The 23,577-nt window shown below is 47.3% G+C and overlaps 1 protein-coding gene across 4 annotated transcripts; it reads right to left on the minus strand.

Moving 5' to 3' along the window:
• Positions 1–144: 144 nt before the first annotated feature.
• LOC143016527 (kinesin-like protein KIF13B) lies at positions 145–23,548 on the minus strand. 4 transcript variants are annotated; one of them, XM_076170906.1, is made up of 42 exons: positions 23,457–23,548; positions 23,270–23,349; positions 22,950–23,027; positions 21,747–21,835; positions 17,600–17,612; positions 17,379–17,439; positions 16,799–16,891; positions 15,761–15,941; positions 15,575–15,662; positions 15,322–15,456; positions 15,098–15,210; positions 14,731–14,836; positions 13,904–14,116; positions 13,600–13,710; positions 13,213–13,347; positions 12,875–13,005; positions 12,692–12,778; positions 12,411–12,601; positions 11,677–11,911; positions 11,371–11,533; positions 10,697–10,843; positions 10,446–10,595; positions 10,100–10,201; positions 9,470–9,643; positions 9,219–9,376; positions 8,996–9,128; positions 8,748–8,894; positions 8,603–8,632; positions 8,385–8,484; positions 8,173–8,299; positions 7,454–7,509; positions 7,239–7,357; positions 6,980–7,156; positions 6,755–6,847; positions 6,297–6,449; positions 6,135–6,206; positions 5,896–5,952; positions 5,395–5,488; positions 4,987–5,069; positions 2,977–3,042; positions 1,364–2,891; positions 145–1,236 (listed from the first exon to the last, which is right to left on the minus strand). In XM_076170906.1, the coding sequence occupies exons 4-42, from the start codon at positions 21,806–21,808 to the stop codon at positions 986–988; spliced, it is 6,135 nt and encodes a 2,044-aa protein (XP_076027021.1). In that variant the 5' UTR covers positions 21,809–21,835; positions 22,950–23,027; positions 23,270–23,349; positions 23,457–23,548; the 3' UTR covers positions 145–985. The 4 variants fall into 4 exon arrangements, with proteins under 4 accessions (XP_076027021.1, XP_076027018.1, XP_076027019.1 ...); XM_076170903.1 differs by having other exon boundaries at positions 21,747–21,840; XM_076170904.1 differs by having other exon boundaries at positions 21,747–21,840; positions 23,433–23,528.
• Positions 23,549–23,577: the final 29 nt, after the last annotated feature.

Genomic DNA, 23,577 nt, shown 5'->3' on the forward strand with positions numbered 1-23,577 from the left:
CTGCTTTTTAACTCTTTAACGCTCCTAATAATCCCAATAATAGATCAATAGATTCCCATTGTCGAGCAGAATGAAGTTTATTAACCATCAGTGACATAAAAACAATTTGGTTTTTAAAAGTATCCTGTCTTTTAAATAAATAAGCATTCGGGCGGTCAAATGATCGACGAGTATAAAACACAGAAATTAATACGAAAATACATTACAGCAGACAAAATCCCTCAAATATCCTGATCACGTAAAAACAGACGAGACTGATTCGCATCCACACGTGAAAAATATTCATTCATCAGTTTTCCAGTCCATTTTAAAACACTTGGTAGGTAGCAAACAAACCCCAAATAAAATAAAAACTGCAAACTTTCTGTAGAAATGATCAGAAAAAGAGTGCAAGTGTGTAAAACAGCAGTAGAAATTCTCTCCCAGGAGCTGAAATCAGCTCCTGAAACAGCTTTAGTCTCATACAGAACCTAATATTTAATCACTAAGGCACATTTGTTGATAACGGACGAGCGGGAAGTTACCGATCGTTCCAAACGAGCAGAGAAACAGCAGAGAACTGTTAACTCTGTTGTTTCCTGTTGTCTGAATGGAGCGTCCAGTGAATTTGAGCTACTTTGCATATCTCAAACCGTATGGAAATATTAATTTTCTCAGGTAACTGCCGTCATAAACACTGCAGCTCAAAGCTAATAGGCTGGTGTTAAGTTTATTGGTTTTAAATGAGACGCTCATTGTTCAATAAGCCCAGAGTGTGTGAGATGTGTTTGTAAACTAACTCAGCAGTTCCTCAGGCATGTCGGTATAGGTTCTGTTACTTATATTATTTAGGAATAAAGCCTATGATAGATCCACACGTGACCTCTGTTTGTAGTTATTGCAGTGTTCCAGAGTCTCAGCGTGAATCTTAAAACAGAAAACAAACCCAGTGTATCGTCGCTCTCTCTCTCTCTCCCTCCCTCTACTCACGCCAAGCGAGCTTCTCTCAAGTGTTCCAGGACTTGCGGTTCTCGCCTTTGCTCTTGCCCGACGCTCCCTCGCCCTTGGCCAGGGCGGTGAGGGCGGCCAGGTTGGGGCTGGATCCCGACAGGTTTGCGCTGTGGCGTTTCTGCTGCTGCTGCTGCTGCCGGCGGCGTTTGTTGCCGCCCCGGCTCACCCTGTCCGGCTTCACCAGCACGCCGTAACCGGGGTTACAGTGGAAGTATTGTTTGCCCCCCACAGAGCCGTCGTTCTTTCCTAGAGAGAGAGAGAGAGATTTCAGGGACATATTGCTTAGTTGATTAAGGAGGACAGATTTGTGGAGCGAGTTTCTAAGCAGCACAGAATCGGCACAGAGCATGAATCCTTCTTTATTCTTGCTCACCTGCTGGCACCTCCAGTTCCACTCCCACCCAGGTACCTTCTGCAAAATCAGTTGGCCCCAGGTAACGCACAGTGCCGCTCTTATTGGAGCCCACCGTCACAAAGGCGCCCTCTTTCAGCCAATCGGGCAGGACGGCGTTAGCAAATCCGTCTCCTTCTTCGGAGTCGGAGATGATCTCCAGCCGTTCCGCCGGCACGGAGAGGTGAGAGCCGTCCTCCTCGCCCACGATCCGCTGGAAGGACTTGAGGTCTGAGGACTTCACCTTCTGGATCTTGAAGGGGTTGGCGGCTGAGGAGGGCTGGAGAGTGGAAGGAGGCGGGGCCGGAGCAGAAAGAGGCGGGGCCGGAGCTGTAGTGGCTTCAGTGGAGGCCGGGTCAGGCGCTTCGTTAGAATCTTCGTCTACGGTGGAAGACAAAGACAGAAGCGAGGTAGAATTTGTGCCTGAGGCCTCAGAAATGGACGACTCCTGGGACGAGCCGGGTAGAACCGAGTCTCCCTCACCGTCAGTTAAACTCGGGATCAGAGCTGAAGCTTGATCTTGAGTGTTGTTTGTTGTCTCGTCGTGTTTAGTGTTCTGATCTACAATCGCCTCCGGCTGCGTTTCTTCATTGAGTGGCAGTGGCGCTGGTTCTGAGTCGGTTTCGTGCGTCGCGTCCGGCTCTGGCTCTTTGGTCTGAGGGGGGCTTGGTTCTGATGGCTCTGTGTGTAGTGACTCCTTTGGCTCTGGCTCCTTTGCTTCGTCTTCTCCTGTGAACCTCGACTCCTCAAGCGGCTCCAACCCGCCCGCTTGTTCCGACCCGCTGTGATCAAATGTGGAGTCTGGCTTTTGTTTGGTCTGGTCTGCTGATCTGGACTCTGTAACCTGATGGCTCTGTTCTGGTTTGTTCAGCTGCACTGCCTCAGAGTGATTTACTTCTTGTTGATTTGTCTCTGTGTGCATTTTGTCCATTAACCGGTTTGATTTCAGCTCTTGTTCTGTCCGGGTCGATGGATCTGCTGCAGTCTGGGAATCTGATGGAGTGCCGTCTGGTCTGGACGGCAGGGGAGCTTCTGCTGCTGCTTCTGATGCTTCTGCCGCGGGCGAGTCGCTCCCCTCTGCAGCCGACCTGCCGCTCAAACACTGCGATGACTCCCGAGGCTCTGATCGCTCCCCTGGGAGAGATTCCAGACCCGGGTCGGATTGCGTCGCGATGGGGACGGGCGGGATGTTCTCCGGCACTTCTTTCTCCTCTTCCTCACCGCTTGGCACCGGCTCAAACTCCTCCGATCTGCCGGATAGCGGCGGCAGGTCCCAGCTCAGCGTGTAGACGTCTGACAGCGTTGCGGTGGACATGCTGGTGGACATGTAGCCGCTCGACGCCTCGCTGGCCGGGCTGGAGTCGTCTCTCTCCGGGATGATCGGCGGTGGGAGGGGCATGGATCTGACGGGGGCGGAGTCTTCTTCCTCTGGGATGATTGGCGGCGGCAGAGGAACGGATCTGCGACTCTCCATTTGTTTGTTCGGAGGGTCCAAGTCCACTTTCGGAACCTATGGGGGAAACCGTGGCAACAAAACGTGTTAGGGATTTATCATTTTGTGATATTTACTGTGTTTTCTTTTTTTCTGGACTTACAGGCTGCAGCTGGGCGCTCATGTTCTCGTCCACGCTGGCCGACTGCACCACGATACGAGGCAAACTCTAGAGGAGGAAGAGGAGTTTGGGAATAAGTTGCGTCAAGATTATGCAGCAGTTAAAAGAATCAGTCACTGGAGAGGGGCGGAAAAGTTCTCAAGCTGATTTTAAAGAGAGAACGTTTCATAACCTGCATCTTCACTCACAGCAGTTGAGATGAAATGAGACGAGAGAGCAGAGCAATGAAAAAACAACAGCTAAAACAATCAGGATGTTTATACCCATTATTATAATTGCAGCCATTACCACTTCTCTGTAATTAATATTCAATCTGCTATTCACACACTGGGTTTCCCCTCTCTCAGGTCGAGTTGTGTCAATTAGAGACACATTTGTTGACAGGATTTCAGACAAACAAGCGGGCCGGCGGTCCAGGGAGCGACGCGGTGTGATTGTTTTTGTCGCCGTGCGTCCCTGCTGTGGCGTTTGTTTTGTACCGCTTGACCTGTTTCAGACGCTCCCGATCAAGTTACAGATCAATTTGTTGGGAGCGGCGGGGGGACGATGACCTACACGGACGGCCGCTCTGCCCTCAGAGAGCAGGCGGAACAGAGCAACCCTCTCCCTCTGCGGCTCACCTGGCATATTAAACTAATACTGTAATAAAGAATGAGATGTTCTGGATCGGTGTGACTCTTCATGATGCTGATGAAGAGCTTCCTAGGTGGATATAGAAGATGTAAAGTGAAACAATCCCGTCTGATTTATTCCCTGTGCTTCTCCACAGCCTGCCGATGTTTCAGATTCTCAAGTTTGTTGTTTTGGTGTTGACCTTTGTGAACATCTGTGGCAGGCAGGATGAAGCAAAAGCGCTAATTAGGACGGCGGCCTCAAATCACCCGCCAACAAGGCCCGGCGGGTTTTTCCAATCCCGACCAAACAGTGCGGCGTGTGATTTCCCTGATTAGCTTCGCTCCCTGGCTGAAGGTGCTAATCAGTCAAATCAGCCGCCGCCGCCGCAGGAATGAAAAGCTGCGAGGCTGCTGGGTCTCCATGGGCGCGTGATTGGTGATCAGAGGATGAGGAGCTGGAGAGGTGCGGGGGTGCGGGGGGGGGCGACGCATCGGGACGAGTTTCACCTGCTCCTAATTACCCTCCCTTAGATGCGGCGTGATCCCGTCTCACACGGAGCCTCTGGTGTTAGCGTACGCTCGTTTGTGTTTGATCAAATAAAAATGTGGTAAAACTGAAAGGGAAACACATTTGCTGATTAAAAAAAGAATATTGTGTAAACAGGGCGATGTCAGGCGAGGCTCCAGCTGTTTCTGTGATGTCAACGTGTCAGGTTTGTGTGTTTCTGTCGCCAGGAACTAAAGATATTTATGTTGAGCAAAGGGAGAGACAAACTGTGGACTGAATGAAGGTGTGAAGTCTGAGGCGACGGCGTTCCATGGCCTTGTTGTCGTGTTTGTTTGCTAGTGGACTGTTCTGTTTGTAGACGACACAAAGACGGCTTAGATGGGGAGGAATATTATGTTGATTGGTTTTATTCAGGGCAACGTAGAAAATCAAGTTGCTGGGGATCAAATCATGTTAAGAGCTCAGGCCTTCACTGGAGCGCGACCAGCAGAAGAGAAGAGACTCCACGCTCAAACCAAATGCTTATTAGTTTTTGCTTTTTCTCTCATTTTGCTTTACTTCCGCCAGGTTGGAGGTAATATTATTCAAATGAGGTCGTAAAAAAAGGTGTGCATCGCCAGTGTTTCCACAAACAGAGCTGATGCATTTTCCATCTGCATTAACTCTGTTTCCATGGTGACAGGATAAGTGATAGCTGTTTATGTGGAGAGGAGTTGAGGAGAGGAGAGGAGAGGAGAGGAGAGGAGCCATGCATTTAAACTTTAAATCCTCGATAAGACCAAACAGTGTACAAGCTTAAATCCAGAGTGTGTGTGTGTGTGTGTGTGTGTGTGTGTGTGTGTGTGTGTGTGTGTGTGTGTGTGTGTGTACCTGCTGATGGGGAGCGGTCGGCTCTTGTCTGCCGTCCTTCCCGCCAGGAAGCAGCGACATCAGCAGCTTGGGCACGGCCCTCACTGGAAGAAGGTAAGACGCAGCAAAGCTTGAATGCACTGAGGTGTGAGTGTGCGGTGAAGAGGGCGAGAGAGGAGGCGAGGTTGCAGGAGCAGAGTGGGAGAAGATGAGGAAGGCGAGATGTAGATGAGTGGCAAGGTGACGAGGTCATAGGAGAGGGAGAAAATGGACAGAAATGAGTCAGCAAGAAGGGCAAAGGTGAGATTCAAAGCCAGAGAGATATAAAGCTAAAGCTTGGAGATCAGAGCTGACGACGCCAAAGCAGGAAGGAGAATTCAAGAGCAAAGACAGAATCCCATTATGGGAGCACGACTTTACGCCTCATACCTGCGTCCGGGTTCAGGTTCTGCGATACCGAGCTGGGCATGGTGCGTCTGGACATTGGAGGGCCAGCAGACAGGTCCTGGTGGCTCTCCCAGCCCTGCTCACACAGGAGAGAGACACACACACACACACCCACAGGATGAGACGCAGCTGGGTTAAAGGGGCATTTAACTAATCTATGACCTTTAGCAGCCTCTAGTGGTGACCGCAGAGAACTACAGAACCCAAGGCACCTGCACTCCACCCTCCTCATCTTAGGGCTTGTAGACGTTATCCATTGTTTATATGAGGTGATAACTGAATAGATGATGTCATTTCCTGTTTGACATGGTTGACATACAACAATTAAATATAGTTTTAATGCGTTAATGAGTTTAAAATGTGAGCTTTATTATGACAACTGCAATGAGTGAGCGTGCCAAGACTCTGTGAGGAGACAAACAGAGAACACAGAGGGGCCGGTGACATCGTGTAAATGAGCAGGGATAAACACACGACTCTCACCTTGAAGTCATTGAGCCTGTGAGTAGAGGAGGACAGATCCACACTGCTGCTAGACAGCTGGTTAGAGGGTTAGAGGCAGCAAGTTAGTGAGACAGGCTGAAGGTGAGTTAGTCGTTCTGTGGTTACGGGTGGTGAAAGGGTTAATGGGGCCAAAATAGAAGAATTCCCGCCAAATTAAGATTATATTTAAGGACTTTCCATCAGTCCAAGAAATGAGCCCAGTGCGTTCTCTCCCTTACCCGGCTGATGTTAGGAGAGCTGAGGCAGCGTCTGGGGGCTTTGACTGACAGCTGCTCTTTCACCGCCACTTCCTGCACACAGACGGACGGAGAAAAGCTCAATTGCGTATCAAACAAAAGAAGGATTGCGGCTGTTGACGCTGCTTGGTCCTTCCTCCTGACCTGTCTGAGTCTGTCCAGGGTGAGGATGTTCTCCACAGCCAGGACGCTGCGGAGGTATTTCTCTATGGCTTCCTCGCTGTCCGCTGAGTGGTCATCCTCGGCGCTGGCTGCCAGCCGGGCCAGCACCTCCCTGTCCTCTGGGCCGTGGATGTCCTGTGGGGGAGACAGGAAGTTAGTTAGAATAAAAGCTATGATTTAGGTGAGGGATATTTGACTTCCTGTAGACGCAATGCTGTCTAACTTCTTCACTCTTCAGCAGCTGGTAATGTGTTTCGATTGCTGTGACTGATCACTTTAAGGTGATTTAACTTCCACTGTGATAGATGTAGGATCAGCGGCTGTAATGTGACGCAAACGAGGACAAATCTTTATACAACGATTTCTAAAGAAGAGACCTTTTTTTAAATGTATCCTTTTTGACAAACGACCCTGCTGTCCAGTGTAAACACAGCTCTCACCCCGGGGATGTTGGAGACGATCTCAAAGGTGACGCCACAGCCGGGGATGGTGCTGCGCTGGGACATTCTCTTCAGAAAACTCTGGGCGAATCCCTGCCATGGGAACGAGACCACAACATGTCCAAAGTGAAAACAGAAGCAACATTTACATGACAGGATGTATCAATTTCTTCCTGTCTGCTTTGCCCGTCACGCTTTTACCCACGATGCCTCCTGGCCACTCACCTGTCTGCCCGTGAGGTTGACACAGATGCGTTTCCTGAGGATCAGCTGCATGTGGGCCGGGTGGCTGAGCAGGACGACCGTGCGGACGGTGAGGTAAACCCTCTGATCGGCCAAAGCAGCGCGGCTCAGCTGGGGACAGTCGTGGACGGTGGAGTCCCAGGAGGCTTCCACCTTCACCTGCACAGAGGAGAGGAAGAGTTGGATAGACGCCAGCATGACAAGTCAAAAGGAGATGCGATTCCTTCCTTAATTCTTTTACCTTGGAATCGTCGTGTTTGACCATATGAAGGTCAAAGAACTCGTCTTCATCCTCTTCATTCAGCAGCGCGTCTGAGCCTCCTGCCAGCGGGGCGGAGAGACTCGCCTGGAAATCATCAGCTGGGGGGGGGGGAAGACACAAAGACGTCATGAGTTACTGTCAGAGAGGAGCGTCGTGGCGGATTCTTATCACAAAGCATCATGGGAAGGACAAACCGCTGAGGTCCAGGAACAGGACGGGGATGTGCGTTTCCATTCCAGGGACTGCAACTCTGTGGACAAACATCAGCACAATGACTTCCACACATCTGTCAGCTCGAGCACAAAATGAGCCTGAAATTGAAGTAATTACTGATGATCAAAGCTCTCATTTGCTAATCAACCGTGTGTGTCAGACTCAGTGTGAAGCAGCGACTCCAGAGGTGCGATTGGAAACTGTTTCAGGAAAAAACCCACGGAAATTAATTGTAAAAAGTCTCACATGTGCAACCACTCCTCCATCGTTAGTGTGAGCAGCGGCACTGCAAACGTTTTAAAATGGCCACGGTGGATTTATAGAGCAGCTAGAAACCTTTGCAGATAAATGAGAAGAATATAAGCGATCCTGTCACATCCCTCAATCAGGCAGTTAACCCAAATTGCTTCGGTGGAGGAGCTCGGTGGCCTGCAGAGTGAGTGTGTGTGTGTGTGTGTGTGTGTGTGTGTGTGTGTGTGTGTGTGTGTGTGTGTGTGTGTTTCTAACAGGGAGGCTCCCAGGCGTAAACGTGGAGCAGGGCACTCTTAAATGAAATGTTCCCTAGATAGGTAAAGGTTATAAATGGCTTTATTAATCATAGGCTTCCCTACCCTTGCTTAACCTGACACTACACCCTTATAGAGACGGTAACAGGCTGTACCACACACACACACACACACACACACACACACACACACACCTCTCAACTGGTGCTCCAGGAATGCCGCTGCCAGCTGACGGCACCAGCACGGCGTTGCGTTCTTCGGTGAGGGTGAGGCGACACTCCAGCAGCTGGGACTCTCTCTCCACGTCATCCTCCGACTTGTCTACAGGCACAAGCATCAGTTACTTATGACTCTCACACACACGCACACACACACCATTTTTGGTTCACACACTGCTTGCTTGTACCTGGCTTGGAGACAATCTTCTGGAGGTGCTGGTCCAGATACTCCTGCCTCTGTGTGAGCGTGTCCAGCCACTGTTCCCTCAGCCTCTCCAGGTCTACTTCCTACACACAGATACACACACACCAGGCAGACACACACTCACTACTGGCTTTCAAAAGCTCTTTCTGTGACCATCAAGATGTTTATCACCAAACTCCGCCTGTGATCATGTATACTTACTTGGTAGCTGTCCATTTCCTCATCCTCACCCTGAAAAGGAAAAAGGAAACGCAATCAAACATAATTTCCTCCCTTCCCTGTTTCATAGTAACACTGTTTCACCACAAACGCAACAAAATTCCACCAGCTGATCTTCACTCCTCACCCATTGCGACTCGCCGCCTCTGGAGGGACGTACTTCTCGGACCTTGATGTCGCCGATGGACACGGAGAGGATGGAGGCGGTGATGAGAGGCATGGTGCCCGAGTCTGGCACCGAGCGCACCTCCACCTGGACCCGACGGGACTGACCCTGGAGGGGAGGGAATAAGAGTCAGTAGGCGGCGTGACTCTCAATCACTATCCCTGATCAAACCACTGCTACAATTATGCGGGGGGAAAATAATCAATAACCTGTCTGAGCTGGAAGATTCCTCCAGTTCGTACGTCTTTGGCAGGAAGAACTTCTACGGCGCTGAACTCTCCCGCCTCGTTCAGCTCCATCAGCTGCACCCACAGCTCCAGCCTTCGGGTCACCTCACTCCACCTACAGGACAAACCCAGTAAGGGCGGCGCTGTTAGATGTTAGGTGTTAGACACAAAGGGGTAAAGGGTGTGTGTGTTTACATCCCCGTACCGCTCTCTGAGGGATCGGGTCTTGGCCTGGATCACTCCCAGATCCCACAGCGCCAGATTCCTGCGATGGTTGGCCTGTTTGTGTCCGTAGACTTCTATAGCCACGGCTCCGTCGGCTAGGAACTCCACAAAGTCCTCAGACACCGACACAGATAATTCCTGAGGAGGGAAGGAGAGGATTTATCCTTTATCACACACAATGATTTGGTGGCTGAGTGACAGAATGTGTGAAAGTGATCAGACTCAAACTACCTTGGCGTTGTCGAAGACCACGGTGCACTGAGGGTCTCTGGAGGCGGAGGACTGGCTGGGCACTTCCATCTCCGGGGCAACGAATACGGGCTCCTCCTGCCCCCAGAAGTGGTACTGGCAGAAGACAAAGTTGGACAGGTAGCGAGGCAGACAGCTGGCCTGGAGGATCTTCACCTGCGGAGGACAACAAGCACTCAGACATATACACACTGGACACACTCTTGTTTAACCTGGATCAGATAGAAAAGAGTGTTTACTTCATTTCATCAAGACTGAAACGTAAAAGGTGACACAGACACAATTAAACAGGTTGCAAGAGAAGCCATCTTGAGGATTCTTTTTATATCTTTCTCGTCTCTTCTAGAAGTCATCTTTGTTATTAATCTGGGACGATTCACCCAAAGGTAATATATTTCAGTTGACCGTAGCTACACTATCTTATATTATAACTTCTTATACTGCTGTATGAAAAACACAGAGACGCCATGGATGTGTGGTGGATTAGAGTGGGAATATGCTGGAGATAGGGGGGTTTCTGGGGTGTGTGTGTGTGTGTGTGTGTGTGTGTGTGTGTGTGTGTGGTGGGGGAATCTACTCAAAGGATGACATCGCCTGAATGCAGCCGCCTACCACGCAGTCCAGTTTCCGTTCCTCTCCGTTGGACACTCCTGGACTTTCGCACTCTAAGTGTTCTGTGCCTCGCCACACCTCTACATGCAGTCGCCCTGCCACCTGAAACAAACACACACACACACACACACACACACACACACACACACACACACACACACACACACACACACACACACACACACACACACACACACACACACACACACACACACACACACACACACACACACACACACACACACACACACACACACACACACACAAAATGGAATATGAGTGTGTCAAATTCAGTGATTGATTGATTAAGTACAGTAGCATATATAAACCCCCGGGGGCCTCCTACCTCTCCCTTCTGGTTGATGATGGGCACGGCGTACTGTAGCTTGACGTCGTAGAAAAGGCAGGCCAGGAAAACGTTGGCCACGCCGATCAGACTGTGGTTCTCCTGCTCGTCGAAGAACGGGTCGGCTCGTTTGAAGTAGGACCGCATCACCTGTGACCAGAGAGCAATGGTGGACGGGACTTGGAACGGTAAGTGAATGAAGGAATACACGTAGATCTCTGCATGGGACGTCTTGTCTTCCCTGCACTCACGTGGTTGTCTTCGTCAAAGTCCTTCCACTCCTGGTAGAGCTCCCTCATGTCCACCAGTCTGTTCTCCATCTTCTCCAGGGCCCAGATCTGCTTGCCTTTGCCTTTACGGCGAACCTGAATGGCCGGCTCGCTCAGAACAACATTACGCTGAGGAGAGAGCAAGGGCGAAAGGGGGAGAGAGGGAGAGGGAGAGAGAAATAAAGAGGCAGAAAAATGAAAGGATCATGCTCCGACTTAAACACAAACAATGAAAGTGATTTACATAAATTTCACTTAAGTTTGAAGATCAGTTTGCTGAGATTTGAAACTTGCCACAAGCAACAGAACCTGATCTGATGTGTTTTTCTTGGACTTCCTTCTCATACCCTGTCCTTAGGTGGCGCTCTTTTCTCTGTTTGTGCTGCCTGCGACTCCTCTCTCAACCTTACCCGGTTCGTCTTGTTTCTATTCCAAACAAACGTCTGTCGCTGCTCCAGGAAATCTAAAATACGTCAGCAGCTGTCTGTTTCCTAAGCGACCCCCCTTTCCCCCCCACATGCCACTGATAAGAGATCATTCAGAAGTTTTAATGACTTGGTTTTTGTTTGATCACTGTGTTCTTTTCTCCTCCAGCTATACAAGAGAGCAAAGCTATGCAAGGCACACACACACACACAAACACACAACGGCCTTACCTTTCTATTAGCGTCCAGGTTGGTGGCAGGTATCTGCAGAGTCACGAGGTACTCTGTTCTTTTGTTGAGCTCCTCTGCGATGAATCCGGCTTCCTGGGCCAGGAGGTTGGCCCGGACGATCTGCTCCCTCAGCCGCCGCAGGCTGCGAGTCATCATCGCCTCTCTGCACCGTAAATACACACATACACAAGTTCAGGGAAGTGTCCTTTCCGCCCCAGGTGACCTCTTAAAACCTCTCTCTCCCACACACACCGTTTACTCTCTAAGTTCTTCAAAATAACAGGAGCCTTCTTCCTTGTATCTCACCTGTCCTCACTCCAGCGCCTCATGCGTTTGTGGGGTCCAGCAGATGTTCCGGCAGTAATAGCGGCCCCGGAGGGCAGGCCCGTCGGGTCCAGAAGGTGGGAGGGTTTGTCTGGGTTGAGCCGCTTGCGTAGCTGCTGCAGCTCTTGTTCGTACATCTGTCTCTGCCGCTCCAGGGCGCAGCGCTTCTCCTCCTCGTGTTGCCTCTCCAGGGTCTGCAACACCGACTGCAAGGGGTCTGGAGCAGAAGGGGAGGAAGTAAACAACCATACTTTGGGTCTGAAGGCACCACATTTATCTAATTATCTTTATATTTCTAATTAGCAAGCAAGCTCTTCTGGAGCGCTGCAAGCCTCAGATATTTGGGGGGAAATGTAGAGGAGATTAGAAAAATTGGACATTTCGACCCCCAGTGCGATGGTTTAGCTGTTAACATGTGGATTAAACTGATTCATCTGATGGACTTGCCAAAGTGACGGCATAAGTTTCCTGATTTGCTGTTTGTTGTGTAATCGTCCGTGCAACTGATGTGCAACTCATCAGTGACAGCAGCTGAGGAAGAGGCCATTACTCATACAGTTCCTCCACTTATAGATAAGGGAAACAAATATAAATGTCTGTCTATTCACAAAGCCATGTTGCCACAGCTAAATGTATCTGGGAGGGGTCGGGGCGCCATTGAAATGTTTCTTGAGGGCGTGCACCTTTTCACCGTTTGTGCCTTCACACTCGCTCACCGTTGTTGCCCATTCCTTTCATCATGACTTCGGTTTGGGCAAACTCAAAGCCAAAGCTACGCTCGCTCGACACGTCACTGGCCCCGTCGAAGTCCACCTCCAGCTGCTCGGTGCTCAGATAGGTCTTCACCGCGGCGCCTCCCTCCTCATCCTCGCCCCCCGTGTGGACCATGTGCCTCGGCAGGCTGATCCTGTGTGAGGAAGAATGAAGGGCGTTTGTGATGAGTTAAGACGAGAGGCTCCACAGAGGTCAAACGCAGCTGTCTGAGGACGAAGCTGACCTGAAGAAGTGATTGTTCCCCCACAGGATTCGGTCTCCGTGGTGAAGCTGGATGGGGCTGGTGACTGTAACGCCGTTCACACACGTCCTGTGGGAGAAAAATCAGATAAATAAGCAATAAGTGATGTGAAAAGACTGAACTTGTAGAGATTGTAGCGTCAGTGGATCAGACGGGCGTGCACACCGGGCGTTTCGGTGAGGCGTCAGCACCACGCCGCTTTTCTCTGTGACGTCGATGACGCAGTGTTCAGCCTGGATGGCCATGCCGCACAGCTGGATGTCCTGGGAGTCGGCCGAGCCCACACGCATGTGCTCCTGAACGCAGCATACACCACACAGAGGGACATAAATGAGTATCTCCAGGGAACTCATCGTTTTTGATATTAAATTCAGTTTCTTCTTACATCCAGAGATCTGATTGGGTCACATATAGACTCAGCAACATGGTTTGGATATTTTAGCGAAGCAGGTGTGTATTTTTGTCTTCTCAATCCAACACTGTAGACCGTCACCAGGCGTTACCTTCAGGTAGTAAACCAGCAGCTCGTTGAGGGCCGGATCAGCGTTCAGATTGACCAGGAAACACTTATCATCCACCACTCTGATGCCAGACGACTGCAGGGAGATGCCCAGGCTCTCCAGCTGCTTCTGACGCTCCTGCAGGGAACACATGAAAAACCTTCATATATATATTCACTGACTGATCTCTTATGAAGCTGACTGGGCTGCCAGGAGAGGATTGAGATTAAAGAAGACTGGAATCGGAGCGACTGAATGAATTGTGATTGACTTGAACAGTTTCCTCCTTTGGTTGAATCTCTGTTCAACATTTTCTTAACCACTGATCACAATAGAGGAAATGTATGTGAGAAGTGAAAACACATCCATGTGTGTGCGAGTGTGTGTTACCTGTGCAATGGCCTCAGTCTTCCTGAGTTTCTCCTCCCAGGTGACCGTCATCTCCTGGATCAGTTTCTCTGATTCCTCCAGTCGGTCCTTCAGCTCTGGGGCCTTCATAGACTGAAGATGACAGATGGTGTATTTACTCCCCCTGTATTATCCTCTTATTCACACCCGAGTGGGCTTTATTCAGCAATCACCCACGGAGAAAAATCTCTTCTACCTGACTTCATTTTCATTTATTTATGGCTGTCTTCTTTTAAACATCTTGAGCTGAAACTTTCTAATTTACTAGAAAGCAAACCAGCTGTACCTCAGCTTCAGTGAGCTGCTCCCGTAGCTTCTCCACTTCCTCTCTGAGCTCGCGGATGATCCTGGCGTTGGGGTCTTCGTTGACCACGGCGTGGTTGACAATGCTCTTGGCCCTGTCGGCGTAGCGCAGGGTGGACAGCGTCTCGTCATAGTTGTCTGCGGCTGGGCTGATGGTGGCCACCATGGCTGTCCGGCTGTTTCCGCCCAGGCTGTCCTGCAGGCACAAACTAAGCTTTAATCTCAAATCAGCAGAACAAGATTTGTGTTGGGGTGATTTAAGGTTACAGCTGGTTTCCAAGTTATCTGGAGATAAATTAAAGACTTCTATTACTGACTGAACAGCGCTAAAGAAAATAATGAACTGAGCTTTGAAACTAAATGGGCAAAGCAACAAAAAGAAAAGTAATTACTCAGAGATGAAAGAGTTCAATTTGTTCAAATTAAACTTAATAACTTCCACATCAGATTATTAACTTTGGTGTGATTTGGAACTCGTCACTGCATGACGAAACAATGTCATGTCTAGTAGATGCTCCACAGATAGTTTATTCTGCTCAGTGTCTCAACTTCAGCTAATTCATTTCAAGACATTTCTGGCTGACAAATGGATGCTGTGATTAAAATTCAATTCAAGCCTGCAATCATTCCAAATCAGTTACTGCACTTTCTATCATAAGAGTGATAATAATCCAGTATTCTTAATCTAATCATATAGGAATATCAATCAAAAGATTAAAAATAGATTGTGACCCGGACACAAAAAGCTCTCATAAAGTCACAAACCAAAGATGGTTATTATTTAGTTTCAGTCATTTGCTGTGTTTATACCTTGAGCAGCCAAGTGAGCACAGAGTCTCTGTAAGGAACAAACTTGCTCCTCCCTGCTCCCTGGTCAGCCAAGGCAGAGATGACCAAGCCCAGAGTGCTCAGAGACCTGCGAGGAGAAAACAGAGAGAGGGGGGGGACAAGGGAGGAGGACAGAGGAAGAATGGACCATTAGCACAAGTTGCAATGGAAACTGGAAAGATCTGACCACAGCATTGTGTTCTGTTTAAACATAAAGGGTCATCAGGGGTCACAACTGATACCCATCTGTGGCTGCTTGTGCGTCACTGAGGAGCAGGGCAACTCTGTAACATTGTTTTCAGCAAAATCAAATCACAACAGTTGCATTTTTTTCACAATGTTGACGTACTTATTGATGTTGCTGCCTTCTTTCAGTCTTTCCCCTGCTGCTCCGGTCTTGGCTGCTCGCTCACTACCGGCCAGATCCACCAGACTCAGCTTGCTCACCTTTTCTCCACTTGTCTGGTCAAGACACACGACAAAACACACAAAAAATTACATTTGCATCTTAACTACGATAGAATTCATCTCAAAAGAGTTAAGTCAAAAGGAATTGGCTGCTCGGTTACTTACCCCTGACCGAATGTCCATGAGTGTGTGTGTGAGAATAACATTGAACACGGCGTGTGATCGGCTGCTCTCCTCGTTCATGTTTGTGGCGGCCACCGTGCGAGATTTATTCCCCTCTGACATCAGCGACTCGATATCCTGTTGCGGACAGATTGGGCACGAACAAAACAGGTTTGGACTCGTGATGACATCATCACAAAACAGGCTTTCTCTGAGTAACACAATGGAATAGAAATAGAAGAAATCCCTGTGGTACCTTATAGCAGGCAACAGCTAAGCGGGACAGACCGTCAACATACGGCCCCAGAACTTTGTGCTCTCTCACTCTCAGTGCTTGTCGACTTCTACAACAAGAGGGAGAGACGTTATCAAACACATTTCATCCCAAACCAAAGCATGGGACAAAGTCTTAACCACACCCGGTAGGTTGACTTGTCCTCACCCTTTGGGGTCCAGCAGGTCTCTGACTTTCTCGTTGTAGATCTCCATGAAGGAGACCTCCAAAGTGAAACTCTCTCCCTCCCGGGCCTCCTGCACGATCCTGCTGAACAGCGAGCTGCAGAGGCGAGGGATCAAACCCGGCTGCTCCACTGAGCCCATCATGGTGAACGACTTTCCGGAGCCTGAAGACACACACCAACAGTATACAAAGTCTGAACGTACAAGGACTTGAGCTTCCTAGGCTGCTCCTGTAATCATATTAAACATAAAACAATACAAACAAACAGACGATAGAAATGGAAGGTTTGTTTTCTAAACTGTATGTGTGGAAAAAAAAGTTATATTCATCACTTTAAAATGAATTGATGGCCCACAGCGTTTCTCATATCCTCATGTCAGTTGAATAGAGATAAATTAATGCTCCAACATAGCGAATATACTGCCTGGGTTGCACAAATGCAGATGAGCTGGCAGGTGGAAAATAAATAAATAAAAGACTCTAATCGAATTACCATATTGCTCGCAGACATAAAGAGACAAATAAGAAGAGATTACAGCCGCACTCAGGTCGGGTTCAAATGAAATTAAAGAAGTTTGCCGTTTGCAGAGAATGATGATCGTAAACTACAGGGACCAATTTACAGTAGAAACAAAAGACGTATTATCGGCGCTGCAAAAAAATGTTTGGAATGGATTATTGATACTGTGGGAGGTCTGAGTTCCTTTCATCTGGGCAGGTGGGAACAAGTAGTACAAACTGATAGAAACCTATTGCAAAACAGAGTAGAAATGTGATAAGAGGCCCGGTTTAAGTCTCTGCCCTCTTACGACAGAACGGTGATGTGGTTTGGAACGGCTTAATAGTCGAGCAATAACAATGATTTAAGTACCGCAACTCTGTTCCATTCCATACATATCAGCACTCCTTCTCAAATCTACATGATCCGACCTGTTTGAAAGGTTTTAAATGCTTGGGACTGTGTTTCTTTTTAATTGGAAAGGTGTAGTTGATGCTTGATGATGTTAGAGGTCAGGTTACCTGTCTGGCCATAAGCGAAGATGCAGGCGTTGTAGCCCATGAAAGCGTTGTCCAGCAGACTCTCCCCCAGGCTCTGGAACACCACATCCTGACCTGCATCAACATGGAGGAAAACACGCTGTGACTTCTGACACGCTGACCTACTGAACTACATCCGGCACAATAAAGATATCACGTACATTTATGGCGCCTATCTCAAGCAGCGCAGACCTCACCCTCGTTACCCTGAACACACTCCATGATACTTTACTTCTTCAAGTTCTTTAACAGCGGGCTGGTAAGATCCCGCTGATGCCCCCTGGCAGTGTTATGCCTCTACCCACTTAAGATGCAAAAACATCCTAGAACTAATCTATAGGTAAACAATGAGTCACTCTGCCATGTTTTCCCAAGCAGAGATTTAAAGTCCCCAACACCCCAAGGATTCCTCCAGAAATAGCTCCCAATATCAGGAAACACACAAGTCAGGAGATAAACTTGAGAAATGACTCACCAGGCACTGAAGTTAGATACCAGCTAAAAACAGAGCACGCTAAAATCAGGTGTTTATGCAACACAAACACACTGAAAGGTTACTTACCGGCAAATTTGTCTTTTTCCGACTCATCCATGGACCAGAAACAGTGATCATATGCAAAAACCTAAAGCAAGAGAGGCTCTGTTCACACACTACACGACAAAACACCTTAATATCAGCGATAAGATGCCATTAAATCACCGTAGAAGGAGGCTGTGTGTACAACATTTGCATAATTTTAATTCAAAATATGAATTCAAAGCAGTCTTTGCTTTAATGCTCACCTTTGGCTGATTCCTGCAGGGGGGAGAGAGAAGAGAAGAGAAGAGAAATCATTTAACAGCTGGTGATTCAATTAACAAGAGTGTGTCATCCAAAAACTATTTTAAATCTTACTGAGACTTTATCGTACGCTTGTGGATTTATCTAGAGTACACAACAGAGGAAACATATCAAGGACACACTGCGAGGCAAGGACGTGTGGAGATGCTTATCACATGACGACACAAGGAGAAACTCATTCAGCCGCGATGGAACAAAGAAAAATAGTTGAAGTAGTAAATAGACAATTTTGCGGGAGAATGATAAGCGTTGATGTTATCATTCACAAAAAAAGGAAGCTGAGCTCACTCGACCTGAGCGTGCTGGGGCTTTCACATTCACAGAGTTCCTTACACTACATGTGGGAGAGTGGCTGTGGTCACGAGCCTGCTTCTCTCACATGCAGGCCAGCACTTCTGAACTTTGTGGTCAGGACCTCTGGAGGGGGGTTCACATGCTAATTTTGGAGAACTGCAGAATGGCTTTGGGATAAACAAGTCCTTCTTTCTCTGATATACTGCAAAAGTTACAAAAAGGTTTCTGCGTTTTGTCCCTGTTCTCTTTTATCATCCCGGCTCCACACAGTACATGCAGCACATCATGAGAGTGAGACTGTTTGTGAGCTTACAAATCAAACGCCAAGACAAGTGAGAAGAGAGAACAGACTCATAACAATGAAATACAGGAGGAAACAGTTGCAAGACTTGATTCAATTCCTAATATTTCTACAACAGAAACCTGCTGTCACAAGTACAACTCCTACAACATTCTGTGTGTCTATCCATAACATCTCATGTGTCTTGTTCAACATGTTATTACCGGTCACTAGCTGATTTTTCTTTGGCAGAGGAACAAGTACAACAGACACCAGTGAAGCAAACACGTCTAGAATGCCTTCAGGAGTGAGTTTTCAGAGGCTTTTCAAGGATATGGAGTCAAAAGTGTTTTAATCACACAGGGGCTTAAAAAATCTGTCAAGGTGACTAATCCCATTTGGCTCGATGTGAATCAAGAAGGGAATGTGACCTTCAGCAGCTCTAAGAACCTCTGAGCCTCACACAGACGTATCTTACACATCCATATTCATTCTGTCCACACTGTCCTTACACGCCAGCCACAAAATTACATCTCTGCATTCCGGCAAGGATGTGTCAAATTTAATTATCAAACGCGTTCTACGCTCCAGCGTGGATCGATGATGATGTCGGGCAACAAGTGTAACACATCTGCAAGAGCAAATTAGAACAGCCAATACAAAAATACAATAAACACTGACTTCACTCAGGCAGAAAAAATGTGCTTTGAAAAAAAAAAAGGTTGCAAATTTAGTCGTGGCCACACACACACAGCAGGGGGGGGGGGCTCTAATGAAACAAGGCCTCCCTATGTGAGACTTGGCTAGTCCATGAAAGAGCAACATTAAGTCCTGTCCTGTCCTGGGCTGGCGAGGACATTCCTGAGATAACTGGCAGAGGCTCGCAGCTCCAAGGAGTCACTGGAAGAGTTGGCAGAGGAAGAGGAGGCAGACGAGGAGGAGGAGGAGGAGGAGGAGGATGAAAGTCGGTCAGCTTGCCTTGTAAGTCTACCACCAAAAACATACAGGCTTGGCAGGTTTCAACATCAACCCGACCCAGCCTGTATTTCAATGACTTGCACACACACTCAAACATCCCCCGAGTCTATAAAGAAATATGGAAGCCATGAAATCCAAATAATCAAATATTTATCAAGCCATAAACAACTTTAAACAGGGTTTCTTATCAAAGCTTAGTTAAGATAAGAGTGTCTCATTAGCAGCCACATACCCTTCCATCATTAACTATGACTACCGCACACTAGTCTCTCTTTAACATACCAAAACTGAGATTAACAACATATTAATGCATAAAGTCGGCTTTTTTTTAAATCTGCACCCACCCATGAGGAAGGTCTGACAGCCCCTGCTGGGCTCAGTCATGCAGTAATTCAGTGCGACTTGTAAAGACAGCAAGTTGGCCGAGCGGCGGGCGATGATATTTCAACCACAAATAAAGCATTTCTATATCGCACATTACGCTCAGAACATCGACCGAGCCAAGAATGTGCATACGGACTTGTTTACTGGCTGTTTGATCTCTTATAGAAATCATAAAAAAGCAAAAGATCAACTCCAGAACCACGTGTGGGGAATCAGGCTAAATTTATCCGATAACAGAAGCGGGCCCAAAATAGGTTCTCTTCCCTTTCTGCCTCTGCGTTGAACCCTGGTACTGAACTGGGATCTTGGACGGGATCGTCTGTGCTGAGAGGAGCCTGTAAAACCTGTTGACAACGAGCCCCACAGGGGAAACATGCCACAGTTGGGAGGTTGAAGCGTGTCGGGGCAGAAGAGACACACACACGCACGTATATCAACACATATTATACGTATACACTGCACACAGGCCGTAAAGTAAAGCCTTTTTCTCTTTACAAAGACAGGGATTCATACTCTGGTGTCTGCAGGGGAGATTTACTGAACCGTGTAACCTGAGCGGGAGCTAAACCCCTCAGGGAGCATCTACCTGCACGGCTGTGACTCACACACTGCTGACTGCTGGGAGGAGGAAGAACTGGACCATCACTACCTTTTAATATTGGTGCGATAAAACACCAGCACGGCGACACGTTTAAGACCAACAACCTCTGCTCACACACTACAGATGTGACTTTGATGCAGTTTGGTTGAATTACACCCGTACATCTCTACAGGTTGTTAAAACTCAATTATGTTCCCCAAGGGGTTATTTCACATTCTGATTAATTTCATTAAAGCATCTGGCTCTCATTTCCATCCTGCTTAGGCGCATAAGTGGACACTTGAAACCAGACACGTGAATCTGTCTGCTTGTTTCATTGTTTTAGCTCCTTTAATGCGAGACTGACTACCTGAGCAGGACTGAGCTGGAACAGACACACCCTTTGTAAAGACAGGAATGATGCACCAAGGAGAGAGAGGGGGGGCGGAGGAGGAAAGGAGAGGAGGTATGAAGGCAGCATGGGAGGGGGTGATGACTGGATCTGAGCTTCAGAAACTAAAAATGTCCTCTGAACAGATATTTTAGTCTGCGTGTAGTCTGAGGAATTCCAAGAGTGCACATATTCTGATTACATACACACCAAAGAACATCAAACAGGAATATCATTTTAAACAACTTTCAGATATATTAGGCATGTATACAACATATAGATATACTGTATAAATATAATCCAAAACAACTCTGTGCTTCAAAGTTCAAAGTTCAGTGAAGCTGTCAGTATGTTTACGTGCACTTAAAAACTTTTGAAAGATTTTGGCAATAAATCATGTTTTTTCAAACATCATGTATTCACCTTCAGGCACAAATCAAAGTACACATACTACTAGTCACAGACCTTCATCGTGTGATTGTAAATCATTTCACTGACACGCGTAAAAGTCTGAATCAGACGATGCCACCTGAGACGCATTTCCTCAATGGGCAGACTCGCCTCACACTGCGCTTACATTACACAACTCCTACGTGTGTACTCGGAGATCTGCTGAATCCTATTGCGTCTGTGCATGTTTACGGCTTAATATCACATTTTTTGCCATAGAAAGGACAGTTATACTGCGTGCATGTAGACGTGCTGTGTGTCAGAGGGAGGTAGCTCCTGACGATGTTACACTGAACCACACAAAATCTAATATTTTGCCTAAACCAATTACCACATGATAATAGAGCCTCAAAGAGCTGAATGAGGAGCTCGACCACAGTGTCAACATCAACCGGGCGTTACAAGCTTCACAATGGAGGGATTTATCTCATGGCTGTTGTAATAGCTAGTGTGACGTGCTCTGTTGTGGAATTGTAAAGCACTCATCCCACTGTTCAAACAAACAACACAAAGTAAATGCCCTCCAGGAACCTTTGGTAATAAAGTTTATCTTAATTATACATCACTATAGTCAATAGAAAATGTTTCATGTGCATTGGACTGAGAGAAACGATAGACAAATCTGAATCGGAATGCGAATTTGTGGCCGGCGACAGTAAACGGGATGGCTTGAAAGGCTTAAAGTGAAGTGGCGATGATGTCGTGGTCCTGTTCTAATTCATCAGTGCTCACCGGGGGTCTCCTTTGGTTATGCTGATGCTGGCCGGGTGCAGAACCGTCTGGTTGGCCTCCATCTCCACCACGCATTTTGTCTTCAAGTCCTTTTCTGGGAGGAAACGAAGGTCAATCAGCGAAAGACAGTGAGCGGAGAGAAAAGTGCAATAGAAATAGAAATAGAAAGGAGCAATGGAGTTTTAGAATACAAAGGGGGCCTTGATAAATGATTGTTTCTGTGATTTATAGAGCTTGTGTTAAGTGATCTTTCCACAGTGATCAATCTCACAGCTCTCATTGCAGCCTAACAGGTGGCAAAGTGTCTTGTGCGCCAGTTCCTCGTGATCAAAGGACAAACAGCCAAATATGGAGAAGCAGGAAATAGGTCTATTGTTGATGAATCATCCTATGCAACGCCTGTGCAAATAGAGACACTTCACTACACCCTGAGCAGGCAGCAAGGAAACAGAGAGGGTCACACCTTCCCTTTCTCATTCCCACCTAGAAAGACGGAGACACTGCTGGAACTTCCTGTTAGAGCAGGAATTAGGGCACGTGTGTAATGTTACAGTCGTGTTCTGAAGGACACTGCAGCAGTTACGAAACAAGTCCATTACACAGGTAGAATGGTGATAAAGTCAATAAAGGAATCAGCCTGCAAAACAACTCTTGTTCTGTTGTGTACTTAGTTCTTCTCAGTTGTTTTATTATGTATACCTGCATGGGAACAGAGGTTGTAAATGAGGATTAATGTGTGAGGGAGAAGGAAAAGTAAACACAGTTGGAATCTTGATGGTATTTACAAAGCAGCGGGGTGGGGAAAGTTTGTATACCTAACTTATATCCTTGTCCCAATTGTAGTAGGAAGTGATATCACTGTCCCGTACACATTTCTTTCCATTGCCATTCCCAAGGCGCTCCAAGCAAAACTGCTAACATCTACTTTTCCACTGCAAAACTGACCTTTACAAGAGTCTGGAAGGGAAAACTAATTCCATAAAACACAGGAATGAAGCCTCTATTGTTCACAGAAACCTACATCCCTGCTGGCAGAGAACTCTTGCTGCATAAATCCAACGAAAAGTAATAATGTTACATAGAGAATAATAGGTAGATTTACAAAGAGAAACAAGTTTGTGTTGACCTTTGTTAATGAGAAACGCGAGCAGCTGGGGAACCAAACTGCAATAAGAAGGATTCATAACATTACAGGGCACTCACCTCTCCTGTTCATAGGTCGGACACGCACAGCGACCTTTACATTAGAGTCATTCTGGCTGTTTTCATCCATTATGGCAGCTGTATGAATGAAAGCAAATAATACAGTCATGTATTCACTTAAAACACTTCTTTCCATTCTTTCCATGAACTACTCATTTGTTTTTGCTACACGCGGCTCCACTTCTGCCATGAATAAGCATAGTAAACTACTGACTGCTGCTTGTTAGTAGTAACATTCATACAGGAACAGACTGTAAGTTGTTAGTTCGACACTTTGATGCATGTAATGACAAATTATTCAGTTTAAAAGCAAGACTGACCGTGAGAAAGTGCGCAGTCGGTCCCCTGTCAAGACTCCTTCAGGTACACAGCAGCTGCTAGCCCGTGACGCTAACGAGAGCTGAATAACGTGAACAAACGCGTACATACTGTCATAAACAACATATATGTTTAATGTTTCCGAACATAATGCGCAACACTAACCTCGTAATGTTATAAAACACTTACGGCTGTGCAGAGTTCATTCTCTGGACTCTTCCACCTGTCGCATTTCCTGAAAGTTCCACTCAAACCATGTCAACTGGCAGCTAAAGGGATTTACTGTCAAGATTACTGAGCTTTACACGCC

The sequence above is a fragment of the Genypterus blacodes genome, unplaced genomic scaffold (genome assembly GCF_046128005.1).
Source record: "Genypterus blacodes isolate CSIRO-AG114 ecotype Tasmania unplaced genomic scaffold, CSIRO-AGI_Gbla_v1 ptg000233l_1, whole genome shotgun sequence".
NCBI lineage: Eukaryota > Metazoa > Chordata > Actinopteri > Ophidiiformes > Ophidiidae > Genypterus > Genypterus blacodes.

Coding starts and splice junctions, on each gene's coding strand:
- LOC143016527 (XM_076170903.1), bottom strand. CDS start 23,019: ATGGATGAAAACAGCCAGAATGACTCTAATGTAAAGGTCGCTGTGCGT. Junction 8,485..8,602: donor AGGAAATGGACAGCTACCAA/GTAAGTATACAT, acceptor ATCTGTGTGTAG/GAAGTAGACCTGGAGAGGCT. Junction 7,358..7,453: donor CCTGTTCCTGGACCTCAGCG/GTTTGTCCTTCC, acceptor CCCCCCCCCCAG/CTGATGATTTCCAGGCGAGT.